General features: G+C 40.1%; 1 protein-coding gene across 1 annotated transcript in view; it reads right to left on the reverse strand.

Moving 5' to 3' along the window:
• Nucleotides 1-5,434: 5,434 nt before the first annotated feature.
• Hmmr (hyaluronan mediated motility receptor) overlaps nucleotides 5,435-18,632 on the reverse strand; it is a 31,911-nt gene continuing 18,713 nt past the window's right edge. Inside the window, exons 11-18 of the mRNA XM_028864293.2 lie at nucleotides 17,732-17,946; nucleotides 13,095-13,211; nucleotides 11,491-11,637; nucleotides 11,023-11,175; nucleotides 10,825-10,924; nucleotides 8,028-8,204; nucleotides 6,889-7,051; nucleotides 5,435-6,178 (exon numbers count right to left, since the gene is read on the reverse strand). Of these exons, the coding sequence (XP_028720126.1) occupies nucleotides 6,159-6,178; nucleotides 6,889-7,051; nucleotides 8,028-8,204; nucleotides 10,825-10,924; nucleotides 11,023-11,175; nucleotides 11,491-11,637; nucleotides 13,095-13,211; nucleotides 17,732-17,946 (1,092 nt within the window). The 3' untranslated portion in view covers nucleotides 5,435-6,158. The remainder of the gene's footprint in view (nucleotides 6,179-6,888; nucleotides 7,052-8,027; nucleotides 8,205-10,824; nucleotides 10,925-11,022; nucleotides 11,176-11,490; nucleotides 11,638-13,094; nucleotides 13,212-17,731; nucleotides 17,947-18,632) is intronic.

An 18,632-nucleotide genomic window follows, 5' to 3' on the forward strand; every position in this document is an offset into this window, starting at 1 on the left:
AACAACATCAACAGTGTAAGAAACAATTTCTAGGAGTGAAGTACAGCTAGCTATTTTTAAGTTTCAAGGGCGATTTAAGCTTAGTTCAGCTTTGAGCCGCTCTTTGAGTTTATGGCGTCCCAGTATTTTAACTTTAAAATCAACAGAAGCTGGTATTGAAATTGAACTTTGAAATATCTCTCAGCTTTGTAGTCTACCCAGAGGGCATATAGCACATGGCAAACTGTAGGAGGCAGTCAGAAGATCCACAAATGGTCAAAAAATCAGTGGAGGGGTGGGGGAGTGGGAGGTGTTGAATTTAAATATATATCTTAAAGATTGGCTCTGTCAAAATTCAAGAGTTACAGTATCAAGGAATTAAAAATAGGGTGATATCCTCAGGCATCTCAGATACAACAGTAAAATTAAAACCAACCAATTTTTCTAATTGATAAATTGAAATTCTTCAAGGTGAAAAACTCCTGCTTAGTAAAAGAGACTATTAATAAAACAAATGAAAATAAACTACAGACTGGGAAAAAGAATTTCAATACATATACCTGAGGATATATTCAGAATATTTAAAGAACTCTAACTCAATGATTTGAAAAGGCCATTTTTATGATTTATTTATTTTTATGCTCATTGGTGCTTTATCTGCATGTGTGTCTGCATGTGAGGGTGTCAGATCTTGCAGTTACAGACAGTTGGGAGCTGCCATGTGGGTCCTGGCAATTGAAATGGGGTTCTCAGGGAGAACAGCCAGTGCCCTTAACTGCTGAGCCATCTTTCCAGCCCTGAATTTTTTTACATGGACAAAAATTTTACTAGACATCTCCAAGGAAAACACAGGAATGGCCAATAAGCACGCAACACATTGAGCATGGGGATATGCAAATTAAAAGCACATTGAGATATCACTGTACACCTACATAGATGGGCTAAAATTGAACAGATTTACCAAACTTTAAATGCTAAAAAGCAATGTTCACCTGTCTTCTTAATGCTCTTCAGCTAGAGCTGAGAATTAAATTATCATAAGACAAATAAGCTTATTAAAAACATGTTTTACATGGCATAGCTGCCCTAATAAGGCAATAAAGACCCAAACAATAAGGATCCAAGAGTTCAGCAATTATACATTGAATTAGACAAAGAATAATAAGTTATGAGCAGCAAAAAAAAAAAAAAATACATGGTGAGATTAGCAGTTGGGAGTAATTTTGGTATGGTTTGCACAACTCTCTGGGGCTCAACTCTCCTTCATGTTAATAGGAGGGTGGCTTTGCTTCTAGCAAAGCAGTGCATCTATAGCAACTTCATCTCCTACCTTCAGGAAACAGAAAGATCAGTCATCTTTTTGCACCTGCTTTCTTTAAGTGTCTTTAACTCAAAACAGTGGATATGTTAACGTGGCTCTTTTGTAACCCCTTCGCTTGAGTTTTCAACAGCTGGAATACTCACTCTACACTAGTGGGAACCCAAAAATGATGGAACTGTTTGAAAAAAACAGTTGGCATTCTTAAATGTACGCTGCCCCATCAAAGAGTAATCCCAGGTACAGGCATGTATTCATGAAGAATAAAAACATGTATCCCATCCATGAAGAGCTATACATGAGTATTCATAGCTACTTAATTCCACTTTTTAGAAATGTTTCTTTTTTTTTTTTTCTTTTGGTTTTCCGAGACAGGGCTTCTCTTGTGTAGCTTTGTGACTTTCCTGGAACTCACTTGGTAGCCCAGGCTGGCCTCGAACTCACAGAGATCCGCCTGGCTCTGCCTCCCGAGTGCTGGGATTAAAGGCGTGCGCCGCCACCAGCCACCACTGCCCGGCTGAAATGCTTCTTCTTTTTGTGCATGTTCCTGTGGGGGAGGGTCATGTTGCTATGGGGCGGGGGCAGAGGTTAACTTGTAGGAGTTGGTTCTCTCCTGCTACTGGGGACTAGGTGATTGGACTGGGTCTTTAGGCTAGGTGCCAAGCACTTTGACCCACTGAGCCACCTCACCGGCCCCATCGCTTAATTCAAAATGGCATGAAACTTGAAATAAACTAAACAACTGTCAACAGATGAACAGATAAATTCTGGCTCATCCATACGGGGGAATATTATTTAGGAATATAAAGAAATAAGCTACAGGAATGAATCTGTCATTTCGCTGAGGAAATGAAACTAGGCACAGAGAATGATTCCATGTATGTGAAATTCTAAAACAGGTGAAAATTTCATCTTTGTGGAAGACATAATCTTGTGTTGGTGGAAAAGTAAGGATTGACAGTGAAGGCCTACTTTCTGGGGAATGAACCTATTCTTTGTATCAACAGAGTGTTGATTCCAAGAGTATACACGTTTACCCAAACTTGTGTTAAAATACATAAGAGCTGTTTATTTCACTCTATTGCTATATGTAGCTTATATCCAAATTATTTATAAGGCAGGGCCTCCCTATGAATTCCAGGCTGGCCAGAACTTACATCTTCCTGCCTCAGCCTCCCAAAGTGCTGGGATTACAGGCATGTACAACCATATGTGGTGGCTACACTCGCATTTTAAAACAATAGTACAAATACATTTTGGATCCTTTAAGTCACAACTTTAAACTCAGTCAACATTTTCTGGGATATTAGTTTGATGTAGCGAGAGCCACTGCGTTGATAATCAAGTGATAAAATAGACAACCAAATTCTAAACTCATTTGGATCTGAAAAAAATGTCAAAAATCTGTTTTCCTATAAAGAGTACGTGTATATTTTGCAGGTTTAAAAAATATCTTTATGCTGTTATGATACTCTTGGGGCAAAAATCAATGTTTTCCTTTCTTTTTAAAATTGTTTTGCCTCCACAAATATGTACAAATGAAATGAGTGAAATCTAACAAAACCTGTTTTGAATCTCTATATAGTAGCTCTCACTGAAAAACAAAACAAGGGTTAATAAGATGAGCTCAATGGGTAAAGATATTTGCCACCGAGGTGACAACATAAGTTAGATCCCTGGAGAACCACCCTACAAATTGTCCACTGGTCTCCAAAAGTGTGCCATGGTACATGCACATATTGCTTTAGCGATCTTACCACCAATATGCTGGCTAGAAGTTTTCACTCTTTTAATATGAATCATGCTGAATGCTGCTGCTGGCAATTTTAGGTGAGTGTCCAAGGGGAAAACTAATAAACCCAGAAGCTTAACCAGAGACTTAGGGAGCTGGGATCTCATTTTGAAGGCTCATCATTCTGTGCTTTAGCTACCAGCAGCCCTGGTCCTTGGCAGATTCTATAAATGGCTTCTGGCAGCAGACAGCAACAGGCCATGTTACAAACTTCATAGTTCAAGGTGTTGGGATCCTTAGCCCTATAGTGAAGTGTCATAAGCTTTGCACCGAGAGTGCTGGATTCTTAGCACTTAAGTCTTGGTTGCTCTCTGGTTACTCTTCTGGCCATCAGAGTCCACAGTGCCTGCTCAACTCTAATTTTATGGATGTTTTCCAGCATCTTTATCTGTGCAGTGCCTGTGAAGCCAGAAGTGGCCATGGGATCCCCCGGAACCGAGCTAGACAGTTGTTAGCTCCCGTGCAGGCGATGGGAATTGGACCCAGTCTTCTAGAAGAGCAGCTGGTGCTCTTAACCAGAGGCATCTCTCCAGCCCTTCCTTCTCTCATCACTGCTGATCTGTCCCTTCTGTCCTGGCTGTCCTCTGATTCTTCTGCTGTCCTGATGCTATTGCCACTGTCACTGCTGCCTTTGCCATCATATGCCCCTTTTCTATGTACCAGCTCAGTCCACTCTAATGCTTAAAAGTAGCAAGGAAGTGCCATTCAAGAGAAGCCTCTTACTGGACCTTAAGCTTAAACATGTAGGCAGCAATCAACCACAACAGCACACGAGAACTGTGCCTTGGTTGGTATGAACATCCCTTCTTCTAGCTATATGTGTAAGCAAGCTATTCAGCTTTACCCTGAAGGTCAGCCAGGAAATGCTTAGAATACTGGGAATTGCATGGGCTTTTGAAACCTCAAAGACCACCCACCCCCCTCCTTCCAGTGACAAAGATCCTCCAAAGTCACACCTTTTAAACCTTCTATAACAGTTCCACTAACTGGTGAGATTCAAATACATTAGCCCATAAGACTCATTCAAACCACCACAAACGGTATGCCCCCAGGGCCCTCATTTCTGTCCAGGAGACCAACTTCAAAGGATTCTACCTCCCCTCCACAACACAAACTTCACATGGTCTTTTAGAGACTTGCCACTAAGATCCAAATCAAAACAGTATCCCAGAATCATTTTCAGAGATCCATAACCAACGAATCTTCTCTGGAGGCAAGAGCTCACTCTGAGAGCTGTGAACCTAGAAACTTAAATGCTATGGGAATAACAGATCCCAGGATGGCAGGGCCCAGGGGTAAAATCAACTGCTAAAGGCAAGATGTAGTTTTCACAAAGGACAACGGAGTCAAAAAACAATCAAAATAGTATGACTGTAAACTCACATGTGTTTAGGTAGTTAAAACTTGCTCATAAATCAGACAGGAACCCTACTGAATTTTCACTTAACCTAAATGAGCCTAAGAATTAATTCTCTCTCTCTCTTTCTCTGTGAATGTGGGTGGGGGAATCGGGTGTGGTCTTCTATCACTCTTCATCTGGTCCTTTAAGGTAGGGTCCCTGAAGCTGGGGCTTGCTGTCTCTATCACTAGGCCAGGAGCCATTGAGTCCTAGTGATTCTGTCTCCACCTGTCTCAGACCTGAGGTATCAGGCATGCACCAGATGCCTACCTTGTTACATGGGAACTGAGACTCAAACTCTGGTCCTCATGATTGTGCTGTAAGGACTCTTCATCACTGAGCCCTATCTTCAGCTCCACAAACGACTTTGTAGATAGTGTCAGCACAAAGCCAGTAGTCTACCAAAGATCTGATTATTATGATGTTTTCCTTGTACATATTTACTATGATTAAAGGTTATAAATATCCACAGAATACTAGAAGAAAAGATGACTAATATAAATTTTCAATGTTTAGACCAGGCTAGTCTTGAACTAACCCATCCGTCTGTCTCTGCTCCAGAGTGCTAGGATTAAAAGTGTGTGTCACTAACCCTGGCATAAATAAACCTTTAAAAGAAATAAATAAGAGGTATCATTTATGATTCTGGGGACAAATTCGGAGGGGAGATAGACATAATTAAAAACATCTTAAATAGAAGCAATACTGTAACTTCATTAAATGAAAATTGAATCACTCTTTGGGTGTTATGAGTTTCCATGACTTTATTCTAAATTACACACACATATTCAGAGAATATGCAGGTGACACAGTCTTTAAAAATCTAGTATGTACAGTTTTTCAGACTTCCTTGAGCCTGGGCATGGGGTACTTTGCCTTTAATCCCAGCAATTGGAAGGCAGAGGCAGGTGGATCTCTGAGTTCAAGGCCAGCCTGGTCTACAGAGGGAGTTCCAGGACAGCCAGAGCTACACAGAGCAATCCTGTCTCAGAGCCACCCCCCACCCCAAAAAAAAACAGATTTCCAGTCTATCTAAAAATTAACAGACTAATCTTTAAAAAAATGTAGGTTTATAGGCCAAGATACATGTTTTAGTTTAGAACTAGAACTGGAGTAGAGCCAAGGAATCTGGAAACGATTAAATACCCAGTGACTATGATTTAAAATCACAAGGTTACTGTCGAGTTAAAGGTGTTCTTATTCCTATGGGAAGTGACGAGGAGACCAGAGCGAGCATGATGAGCCAATCAAAGTAGACACAGGAGCAAGGCAAAGTGCTTGAGCCTTTCCACTCTTCATCAGAATTCAAAGAACTCTAAAATCAAGCTAAAAATTATTGGGGGAAGAGGGGGAAAATTTTTAATACTGATCTTTTAAAAAAAAAAAGTTGATTTTTATGGTAGTGCAATGTAAGCTGCAAAGCAAATAAGGTGGTTCAGAATGAGGTGATAAAGGTAAAGATTAAGGAGACATATAATGAAAATAAAATGTCAAAAGACATTTCCATAACAAATGCTGAATGTCCTTTCATATACCTAAGAATAGGCAGTAGAAATTGAATATATTATATAATATATACTATAAACATAATATCGGGAATAATGAAGAAAATCATCTTCAACAGGTATTTCAGACGTATACTTTCATGATCCTTGATGTTGCATCAGAATTCAGCAGCAGTTTGTGTTGCCTGAAAAGAATATCACAAAGAGCTATAAGAATTTTATATTAAAACTACTAACCAATAATCTAGGCTGTGGCTGTAGCTCAGGTACACTTGCCTAGCATGTTGAAGGGCCGAGATTCAAATCCTTGAAAACCAAGCTAAACCAAACCAAATTCCTAAGTCATTTAAACTAAAACCAGACCTATGTTCTTGAAAACAGAGGAATCAATGTTTATATTCTGTACCATACTATAATACATATACATGTATTATATGAATACACACACACACACATACACTATTGCAAGCAATTAAGCCTTAATTGTGAAATATATAAAGATTCTGTCAAGAGAAAAATTATTTCTCTAAAACTGAAATTTAAAAAATAATTATGAAGCTATGACACAGTTAGGTTACACTGTGAGCTGTGTAGAGGGACTGGCCTTTGGCAAGCCACATGCAGTCGAGGAGGTAAGGAGGGATGCTAGTAGGAGCAATAAAAGAAAGACTTCAAGGAAGATGTAGTCTGAATGGGGCTTGAAGGACAGGGCATCTAGATAGACAGAAGCAGAGGAAAGGAGGAAAGCGGCGTTGATACATCTTCTTTATTAGAAGATAACAACAAAGTTTCGTTTATAAAAAAGTTAAATCACCAACTGCTGTGAAAGCAAAAGACACAGAGAGCGAGAATGACAGGTACATAAATACACTATTTTATTTTATTATTATTTTACCTTCTTTTAATGGGGTTTTGGGGACAAAATTCTCTTTACATTCATGCTGAAAAGCCTTGGAAGGATCGAAGTGTTTGATACCCAGAGCTTTATTCAATTCTCCCTGAAGTCTGAGCTCATTTTGTTTCCTTTTAACAAGCTGAGATCTGAGTTTTGACACCTCCTAAGTAAGAAAAATATAAATAATCACTAAAGCACACAGTGGTAAAATGTGCTATCATTGTTGCAGACATGTTGTTCGAGTCTTCGATGGTCTTATAATAAAAAACCCAGAGCCAGATTATCAGGGTGAAAGCTGAAAGAGCGGAGAAGCAGAACAGCCAGCCACTAGTTCTTACCTCTATGAAATCCTCTAAAGAGAGTGAGATCCTGTTTCCTCCCGCCATATATACCTTTCTCTGCCATGTCATATTACTTCCTGGGATTAAAGGCGTGTGTCACCACTGCCTGGCTGTTCCTCTCATGTAGCCCAGTGTGGCCTTGAACTCACAGAGATCCAGACAGATCTCTGCCTTCTGATTGACAGGATTAAAGGTGTGTGCCACCACTGCCTGACCTCTATGTCTAATTTAGTGGCTGGCTCTGTCCTCTGATTCTCAAGCAAGCTTTATAGGGGTACACAATATATCACCATACAGACATATTCCAAAAAGTTGCTTATGTATCATAGCTAATGGCAAAAATAACTATTACATATTTACTAAGACTGAATTACAAAGTGATCTGGGCAAGCCCACACAAAGTAAACAAAGCATTTTAAATTTTCTTTTCTTCTACAGTTATGAGTATACTCTTCTGATCAAAAGTGAACTGAAAATAATTTGCCTCCAAATCAACTTTCGGCTTGACAGAATAACAGGCTGTAGCAGGCTTCCTAATAAACCTAAATAGTATAAAAAGGCAACCAATTATGTTCTTCATCTAGAAATTGTCCTCCTGAAAGTAAAATAACAAAGGAAGAAATATGTAAAACTTGATACAGTCTTCCAACTCTAGCAGCAATTATAAAGCTAAGTAAAATTGAATATCCATCTGGTCAACACTGAGTAAGTCCATTCATTCTCAGGTGAATTTTCCCCGATAAATTGTTAAAGTTTCTGGTTGTTAGTATATCTGAATATAAGTGTTATTTTACAAACCGATTTGAGTTGGCTATTTTCATCTTTCAATTTCACAACATGCTTGATTTTTTGCTTTAGATTCTGGTGACCCAGCAGCTCTGCATATGAGTCTCTGATTTTATTTAGCTGTTCCTGAGTTGCACCATGTTCATTCAACAATGCCTGCTTCTCTGCTTCAAATGCATCCAGTTGTTGCTGGAAAAGATATATATGTATATATTTATGTTTTTAATGAAACTAAGACTTAAAATTGTTGAACTTGTGCATCCTTCTGCTTCTGCACCAACACCAGTAATTAAAAGCATTTGCAACCATGTCTGGCCTAAAACTTTTAAATCTTATTAAGTTCATATAAAGCATAAATAAAAATAATATAACAAGAACTCACACTTTTCTTGAAGGCTCTATAAACTCAAGAAAATCTTTTAAGCTTTGCATTTTTTTTTATCTTAAGTATCATCAAAAGAAAAGCAATAGAGTCAGCAGCTTTCTTAATCTATCAGCAAAATATCAACTTTATAACCAATATCTCTTTCCATTCTTTTTTCTTGTTTGTAGGCTTTTTTGTTATTGTTTTTGAGATAAGGTCTCACTATGTAGTCCTAACTATCCTGGAACACACTATCAGGGTGGCCTTGAACTTTATCTACCTGCCTCTGCCTCCTGGGTGTTGGGATTAAAGCATATGATACCATGCCTGCCACCTTTTCTTTATAAAAAGATGAAGGTATTGCCAATATGATTGTCTATCGCTATAAATTCAGCATTCAGAAGGCAGAAGCAGGAGGATCAGGAATTCAAGGCCATGTCCAGCTACACAGGAAGTTCCAGGCCAGCCTAGGGTCTAAAGGAAACAAAGATCGTCAGACATGAGGCTGATACTCATAATGCTAGAACTTGGTACTAGAGGAGCACTTCAGATCCCAGGCCAGGCTGCTTGGCACACTGAGTACCAGGTCAGCTTGGGTTATAGAAGACTCCATCTGAAAACCAAAGGATGAACTATAGTACAAAAATCAGGCCAGTAACTTGAGAAATACTGAGTAGAACATATCAAAATACACACCACAGAGTAACAAGTGAATGATTGATGTTCCTACCAGGAGAGCCTTCAGGACCACTAATTTCAAGTTGTTTATTAGAAAGCACTTCTTATAACTACATTAAATTGTATGTCTACTAAATTTGTCAATTGTATTTCAATAAAGCTAGAGAAATTATAAATCAAAATATTTAGCCCGTTACTTTCGGTTTCACTCTTTTTATGTAGTGCTGGGAATTGAACTCTGGACCTTGCATGTGCCAAGTACACTCTACTTGAGTTCATCCCCAGATAATTTTTTTTTTTTTTTAAATTCCAAGATAGGATTTTTCTGTGTAGTCCTGGCTGTCCTAGAACTAAATCTGTAGACCAGGTTGGCCTCTTAATTCAGAGATCTGCCTGCCTCTGCCTCCCAAGTGCTGGGTACCAGATAAAATTTGAAAACTGTTAATATGCAGTTAAGGTGTAAGCACGACTACATAGTGAAGAGACACTGCAGAAGCACCAAGTCACAGCCAAGACTAACAGGGGAGAATACATTCTTAAAATAGATCCAAGTAGACTTATTTCTTTATTTTTACTTTATTTTATGTATATGGGGATTTTGTCTGCTGTATGTCTCTGCACCATCATGCCCATGGAGACCGAAGAAGGTGTCGGATCCCCTGTAACTGGAGTTACAGCCAGTTGGGAACTACCATGTGGGTGCTAAAAATTGAACCTGGGTCCTCTGGAAGAGCAGGTAGTACTCTTAACCACTGAGACATCTCTCCAGCCTGCAAAAAGTTTAATTATACTTTCTTAAAAAAAAAAAAAAATAAAGAATAGGCTGGGAGCAGAGAAGTAGCTCAGTGGAAGAACATAGTATCTATGAGGACCTGGACTCAAAGCCCAGTACCGTGAAGAAATAAATAAATTGAAAAGGAAAAGAGAGATGTTAGTGTGAAACAGATCTCTAAGTTCCTGGGAAGAGCTTCCTCTGAGCTTTAAATTTGGTGCCCTGTATCTGATATGAGTTATAACCTTTAAGCTGGGCAGAGAAATGGCTCAGGAGGTAAAGGCTCACTGTCAAGTCTGATGACCCAAGTTCCTTTACCGGAACCCACAGTGTAGACAGAGAGAATGAATTCCTGCCATTTGTCCCCTGACCTGCACAAATATAATAATCATGTACGTACACACACACACACACACACACACACACACACACTAAAAAAGACATTTCAAAACATATCTGTTTCTGTGGAGATGACTTTAGCTTACACTTCTGCCAGGAGCAGCCGTGCACACACCGTTAGTCCCAGGACTCGGGAGTCAGAGGCAGGTGGATGTCTGTGAGTTTGAGGCCAGCCTGGGCTACAGAGTGAATTCTAGGACAGTCAGGGATGTTACACAGAGAAACTCTGTCTCAACACTGCCTCCAAAAAAACAACCACTGCTATGAGTTACAAAATAGAGGCTTCAGTTTTCATACATGTATGTAACTTGTTCAAAATAGGCATTTTCTACTAACGATCCATTCTAGTCAGTATTTTCATGGCATATCTTTGGGCTCTTTATGATAAACTAAAATAACAGACCTCTCCAACTCGATGTTGTATTTACATATCTATATCTGTATAAAGTAATGATTATAAATGCATGTTTAAAAAGGGGAAGTGCAAATGTGAATTTAACAAGAAGTTGTAGATTTTGAACACCATACACAAACTCCTTTGTTACAAATAAGTATTTATGCTTCTAAAAACAAAGGTTTAATTCTAAGCAACAAACCTGAAAAGGTTTAGTCTTGTTATACAGCTCTTCGTAAAGGAGACGCCACTTGTTACTCTCCACAGTTAATTCTGTCACTGCAGTTTCTTTCTCTGCTTTTCTGTACGGGGAAATTAAGTTAAAAAAAAATCATGTTTTTCAATTTATTAGAAAAAACCCAATGCATTAAATGGCACTCAAGGTCTAAGCCAGAATTACCTCGCTTCCTCCTCTTCGAGTTGCTTCTTAAAATCTTCATCCTGTTGTCTGAGTTGATTTTGCAGATCAGTTATTTTCTTAAGAGATGAAGATGTGATTTCTTTAATTTCTGCTTCTTTCAATGTTGATCTGTTCTGCAGATCTAGAAGCATCCTTAGATTTGAGAAAAAAGAATACACTAAACATCTGATAGACATTTCAATTTTTATCCCTTTCTTTTCGAAAAAAAAAAAAACCAAAACAAAACAAAGCAATAGAAGAAATTCTTAAAAATTGTAATCCTGACTGGATGTGGCAGGCTTTGCCTTTAATTGCAGCACTTGGGAGGCAGAGTCAGGCAGAGTCTCCATTTGAGGCCAGCCTGCACTATATGGCAGGTTCCAGCCAAGTCTACATAGTGAGACCCCATCTCAAAACAAAACAAAAAGCTGTAAGTATTTTCTTTAACAGAGCATTTGTGTTACTCACCTTGCATATTCTTGATTTGTGCTCTCAGCTGTCAATAGCTGGTGTTGAACGTCTTCTACACCTTTTTCAGCCATGGCTACTTTTTCTTGTAGAGTCAATTTCTCCAGCTTAAGATCTTCTATTTCTTTAAGTGTTGATGCTTTATAGCTTATCAGAAAAAAAAAAAAGTTAACACTTTTTCTTCCTACTGTATACGTAACGAAGTTTAGATTTTATATACTTCTTGGCAGAAGAAAAGCTTTATAATATATTCATGTACTCACACAGGTAAGAATTCAGTACTCTGAGGTAAAAGTTTACATAATATTTTCTGTTCGACATATGTGCAGTGTCCAAAGATCCAGAATATGACATCTGATACCCTTAAACTACACATATGGCTGAGACACCATGTGATGTTGGCAATTGAACCTGGGTCCTTTGGAGGAGCACTTGGTGCCCTTAACCACTGAGCCATCTCTCTAGTGCCCTTGACCTTTTTAAAAAAGGAAAATAGGGCCAGGATGTGGTAGCACACACCTTCAATCCCAGGAGGCAGAGGCAGGTGGATCTCTGTGAGTTGAAGGCTAGTTTGGCCTACATAGATAATTCCAGGACAGTCAGAACTACACAGAGAGAGTCTGCCCCCAGTCACCCAAAAAAGGAAAATAGGAAGGATGCGGTAGGAGTACAGTATGAAATAACTATATGAAAATTACATTATCCCAAGATAATTCCGAGAAGATGGACTGTGAGAAGAATAGAATGTTGTGCTACAAAAGCACTGGGAATGAGTGCTCTTGGGGAGGTAAAGGTGACGGTCAATGGAGTTGTTTTCTTTTTTAACGTCTGCATTTAAAAATGACTGCACATCAAAATATATTCATACTGACTGAAAACATTTCTAATTTTCTCCTTTTCATTCCAACATAGGATCACACTATATTGGACTAGAAATCACTGTGTAGCTTGGTCTGGCCTCAAACTTACTGTAATTCTGCTTTAAAATTCTCAAGGGAAAGAGTACAGGTGTGAGCCATCAACCCTAGCCAACAAAAATTAAAAGAGACAAGGAAGAAATGATACTATATAGTTACTGAAGGCTAAAAAGACTAAAATATTAGCATCCACCCACAGAGGAGCATTCCTGCAATACCAACACTCAAAGGTTAAGGCAGGACTGCCATGTGTTTGAGGCCAGGCTAACCAGTGCTATCACAGCAAGAGTATCTAAGGAAGAGGGTAACGGTTGCGGCAGAGGGAAAGAAAAGCAACCAAGAAACTTAAGAAATTATTAAATAGTCAGGGAGATAGGATAAGTTTACGTGCTCCTAAGTCAGATGAAGCTAGAAGAGCCTTTGATGTTATTTTCAAAAGATGCCATCAGGAAAGTAAGATAGTGGTGCTAACGGTTGGCTTTAGTTTGAACTGGATGGTAGGAAAAGGGACATCTACATAAGTACAGGAAGATTACCAGATGACACCAAGTGCCCATTTACAGCCGGTCATCATGGAGTTTAAGGTAATGGCAGTCATCTCTATGGATTGCTTTGTTCTTAGATTTCTGTAGGTAAACACTCCTCCCCACTCATATATTCCATAGTGAACACTACAAAGAAAGATACCTTTCCAATTGAGCAGAAATGTCTCTAAGATCTTGCACTGTATCATTATACCTCTCCTGTAAAGTCAAGGTGTCATGGATGTGAGCAGCATTACTTTTCTCTAGCTCAACTTCTTTCCTAAGAACAAGAAAAAATGACAAAAGATCAGAAATTATGCACCATATATCTCATACAATTCTTCACAATAGCTGGTATATAATTTAAAAACATACATTTATGACTTAATCTCATAGCATGATGGTTTACTAACTTATTTACTGGCTTCTTCTATATATACTTTCTACTGGATTTCCTTTCATATCTCCTGCATTATGCAGGCAATTTAGAGGAAAGAACAACAAAAACCAATGTTACAGAATAGTCAGCTGTAAAGACTGAATGCGGGGCTGGAGAGATGGCTGAGAGGTTAAGAGCACTGACTGCTCTTCCAGAGGGTACTTGTTCAATTCCCAGCACCCATATGGCAGCTGTCTGTAACGCCAGCTTCAGGGGACCCAACACCCATGGCAAAAACATCAATGCACATTAAAATAAATAAAGACTGAATGCAATGCCAGCTAAAAGCACCTAGACTTAATGAAGTTTAATTCCTTTTATTGAGACACTTCACGTTAAAAACTCTTTTGAAAAGTAGTTATAGTACTAATGTGTATTTTTGATATGATTAATCCATATATGCCATTATTATTTAATTTTGTTTGAGATAAGATCTTGCTATATTTAGCCCAAGCTGGCCTTGAGCTCACGATCCTCTCAGCCCACCAAGTGGAAAGATAGCACATGCCCAACACTAACAAAATCTTCAGTTTTGTACAGTAGCAAAATAGGTTTTAAGTCATTTTTCTGAATGCATACTATAAATTTCAAGTATCTTTTTCAAATATTGCATATTATTAAAGTGCTGTAAGGTCGAGCCAGCCGGGGTTCTCAAGGGGCATTTGGGCCTTATTATGATAAAGAAACACGTGGTGGAGAAATGAGAGAGGTAGAAGTAGAGTGGTTCATGCCCAGTGGAAAGATGCAGAAAGAAGAAAAGAAGATGGTGAGGAGTGGGCAGCTGGAGGCCTGCTGTCTACCTGGGGCCATGGTCACGTCCAGGTTGGGCACCTGCCAAGGGCCATGTCTGGGTCCCTGGTCCTACTCTGTTTTGCTGTCCATGGCTCCTATTGGCCATCAAGTGCCATGCTAATTCTAGTGGTCTGGGCTGCTTCCTGGTGCTGTTTAGGTCCACAAACCACGTTGCTGCTGGGGCTGAACCGATCTGGGCAACCTTTGTCATCACATGGGGCCATGGGGCCAACCAGACCCACACTGCTGCCGAGGACCATGACTGGGTCCATGGTTCTACCATGGCTGGAGTCTGTGCTGAAATCTGGGTTCTGATTGCCACCAAAGGTCACAAAGAGACCCAGAGCTGGGGCCACAACCTGAGGCCTTGGTGGTGTCCAGCAGCCATGTGGCCGCCAGAACCATCACAACCTGTGTGGCCATTCCTTCTACCCAGAGCCAGGATGTCCTCCGGGCCCGAGCTGCTGCACAGGGCCATGTCTGGGTCCATGGTCCAGCTGCAGCTGGGGTATATATTGATACCTGTGGCCCCATGACACCTCAGGAGGCCTTAGGAACCATGTGAGATGAAGTTAGAGGGCCATGCTGAGCCAGCCCTGCCCTTCACTGGCCTAGGAAAGCTGGCCTTGCCTCTTACTGGACACTACAGCAAGAGAGCTGACCCCTGCACTCGGGAGAGATGGCCCAACCCCTCAACACAGGTAAGAGTAGACCTACCCTGATGGTATACACATAGGGGAGCTGACTCCACCCACTCACTGGAGGTGGGTGGCCCCAATGGCCTGGACTGACCAGTTTGGCTACCATGCAGGCCCACAAATGGGCTTTGGGTTGTCCCACCCTAGAATCTACCCTATCTAGGACCTGCTGGAATTCATAAAGGGGACCAGTCCTATGATACCGGTAAGACCTCTAAGACTCGGGGTGGACACAGGATATCCCAGAGGAGTTTCAGTGAGGATCCAGTGATGATGGTGTGCCAGAAGCCAGAGGCCTTGAACCAGGCCAATAACTTATTGCAATGAACATTTGCTAATATAGCTGATGTGACACACCAAAGCTTCTAATGCCACCAGGACAAATGGAGAGGTGTTGGAGAGGCAGGAAAGAAGAAGCAAAGAGATTTTTCTGTGGTTGTTTTTGCCTTTGCTTTTGTTTGCTTGCTTGCTTTGTTTTGTTTTCTTTTGTGGGGGCATGGCAAGGATGAGGAGAGGATGTGGGGGGAACTGGGAGGTGAGCAGAATGGGGGTGTATGATGTGAAACTCCCAGAGTCAATAAAGAAGCTAAATAAAAAACGTTCTACGATGTTTGGTTAGGATATGAGTTTATGAAGGGTCTCTAAAATAGAGTGAAGGAAAAGTAAGCACTGCTCAATTCTAAGTGGAACAGTCAAATAAGACAGAGCAGGTCACTGCACAGTGAGGAGGACCACAGTCAAGTAAGACAGAGCAGGTCACTGCACAGTGAAGACCACAGTCAAGTAAGACAGAGTAGGTCACTGCACAGTGAAGACCACAGTCAAATAAGACAGAGCAGGTCACTGCACAGTGAGGAGGACACCGTCAAATAAGACAGAGCAGGTCACTGCACAGTGAGGAGACCACAGTCAAATAAGACAGAGCAGAACACTGCACAGTGAGGAGACCACAGTCAAATAAGACAGAGCAGGTCACTGCACAGTGAGGAGGACCACAGTCAAATAAGACAGAGCAGGTCACTGCACAGTGAGGAGACCACAGTCAAGTAAGACAGAGCAGAACACTGCACAGTGAGGAGGACCACAGTCAAGTAAGACAGAGCAGAACACTGCACAGTGAGGAGGACCACAGCACAAACAACCAAATGCTACTACGTGGTTTGTTATAAAAATATTTTTCCTTTTCCCTGGGAAGAGTGACTTTCAGTTTTTGTTTTTTTAATGTAAGCCTAAAATGTTTGGTCTAAGAAGGACCTTAGAGGTCAGCAGCTCACATGGCACCTAATGAAGAGAATATGAAGGCGTCAAAGCCATTTTTCTCGGAACTGCACAGCTAACTAGTCAAGCTAGCAAATAAAGCTCTTGTGAAATCAGAACCCCCTCTAGAAAATGGGTTATCTACTCAACTTTTCCAGGTTCCCTTTCTCTAAAACCAGCTGCAATTTAGAACAATTCCCACAACACCTTTGTACTGCTCCCCGAGAAAGAGGGTACACAAAACCCTGGGGTGCCTCTTTGTCATGAATTACAAAAAAACCAAGAAGAGATTATTGAGTACTCAACAGGGGCAGGCGTGAGATACAGGTTCATATCCCATCCATAGCAGCTTGCTACTTTGATGGGATTTCAGGAACTTAAATGATACGACGTATTGTAGTTTAAATTCAAGAACCAAATTGCCAGGATCAGATAAAGAATCTGCTGTGCAGCCTTATGACTTGTGTTTGTCCCTGAAAGCCATGGTAGAGAAGGCTGACTCCTGCGATTTCTCCTCTGATCTCTATCCATGCCTGACTCACACATACACACACCACATGTACCTGCCCACAGTAATACATTTAAAAAATATTTTTAAAGTAAATAATAAAAATTAAAAATAAAAGAATAAAATTGTTAAATTTTAATTCAAATGCATGTGTTGGAAAATAAAGTTATAAGAAGTAATATGAAATGATATAAAACTGAGATATTAGTTTTTCTTTTAATAAGAATGTTGTTTTTGAACGTTTACCAGCAAATTACGATTGTTCTTTTTTTTTTTTTTTTTTTTGAGAGCAGTCCATTCTACAACACTGGCTGGCCTCAAGCTCAGGGCTGTCTTCTTGCCTCAGCCTCAGTAGTGCTGGGATTACACTCATGAGCCACTATGACTTGGCCCCATTTTGTTTTCTGATTGTTCTACGATGCAAGACTGGCCGAGGAGGTAAAAGCACTTGTCAACCTTAGTGATCTGAGTTTTAGCCTGTGGACCCCCACTTGGTGGAAGAGAAGCAACTCCTGAAAGTTGTCCTCTGACATCCACATGCATACAGGCATGTGTGCCTGCCCATGTGTGTACACATCCATAAATCAACGAAGTGTTTGTAGTCTCTCAAAAAAAGCTATTTAAAAATTAAAAGGCTTAGATGTTTCCAGATCTAAAACACTATTTTACTGCTGGTGTCCAAAGACTCTTGGAAGATGGAGTAGCAAAGAAGCATGCAATCTAAGTTTTTGGGCATAAAAAAGGGATCCCTTTTGTTCTTTTTTTTTTTTTGAGGCAAGGTTTCACTATTATGGCCCAATACCATGAACTCAATGTGCAACTCAGATGAACTTCAAACTCATCATCCTCCTGCCTTAACCTCTGGGGTCCTGGGAAATAAAAGTGTGCTAGGCAACACTTACTTTGACTGCCATACCTGCTTACATATATATGTGTGCAGTGTTAAGTGTGTGAGCATATGTATATTCTTACCATGCCTTCCTCTTTATCCTTCCTTACCTTGTAAGATAATTCCAGCCTCCATGCACATACATAGGTGACAAGAGAATTCTAAGAAAACAGTTTATAGTTCAAGTCCCACGTAACAAGACCCTATTAATACACACTCTTTCAGCAGTTCGTCCAGCCGTTTTAGTTGCTCAGCGGTTGACCGTGCCTCCTCTTCCAGCTGTTTCACCAGCCTTTCACTCTGGTCCTCCTTCTGCTGCACCGCATCCAGCTCCTCCAGGGCAAGCTTTAACTCTTCCCTAAGGACGTTCTTCTCGGAAGCCATTTCCTCTTGAAAAGAGCAGAGCTGCTGCTGAAGACGAGCAGACAATTCCTGCATTCAGACAGGCAAGCACAAGATGATTAGACGTGGCCTCAGGACCTCTCTCGGAGACAAAAAGTGCATCACAGACAATGAAGTATGGCAACTAAACTAGAAAGCTTAAAGGACACACAAAAACATACATTCCATATTCACTTTCTCCATATTTTATAATTGAACTCTGTGGAAAATGCAATTTCTAGTTTTTTTAGTGTAAACCATCACACCACTTTCTTTATATCTGCTTTACAATTGGCTTATATGCATACTTCAATCTACTCTATTCAAATGATAAAAGTATATTATGATCTCACTGTTACATAAAATACACATTTCAAAGTTTTATAAAACATTATCATTGAGGAAAAAAAAATCTAGATTTAAGTAAAGTGAGTATTAGTTTTCACTAGTGCCTATCCCAATCTGTTTTTCCTTTCCAGAGATAACTTTCAGGTTAGAGTACATATTGCCCATATATTTTCATACATGTATACATTGGGGAGGAGTCTATGCTATATTTTCTGTAAATGTAAAAATATTTTTAAAATCATACAAGCAGTTGAGATCTTTCTGGGTCAGTATATATTAACCTACTGAACCCCTTTCATTGCCTGTTGCCCCAAAATACAGTATCACATTAGTGCCATGTCCATTCCTACTGAGTCAACCTTCACCAAAGTCTAACAGTGAAATGGTTT

This window comes from Peromyscus leucopus, chromosome 8b, assembly GCF_004664715.2.
Source record: "Peromyscus leucopus breed LL Stock chromosome 8b, UCI_PerLeu_2.1, whole genome shotgun sequence".
NCBI lineage: Eukaryota > Metazoa > Chordata > Mammalia > Rodentia > Cricetidae > Peromyscus > Peromyscus leucopus.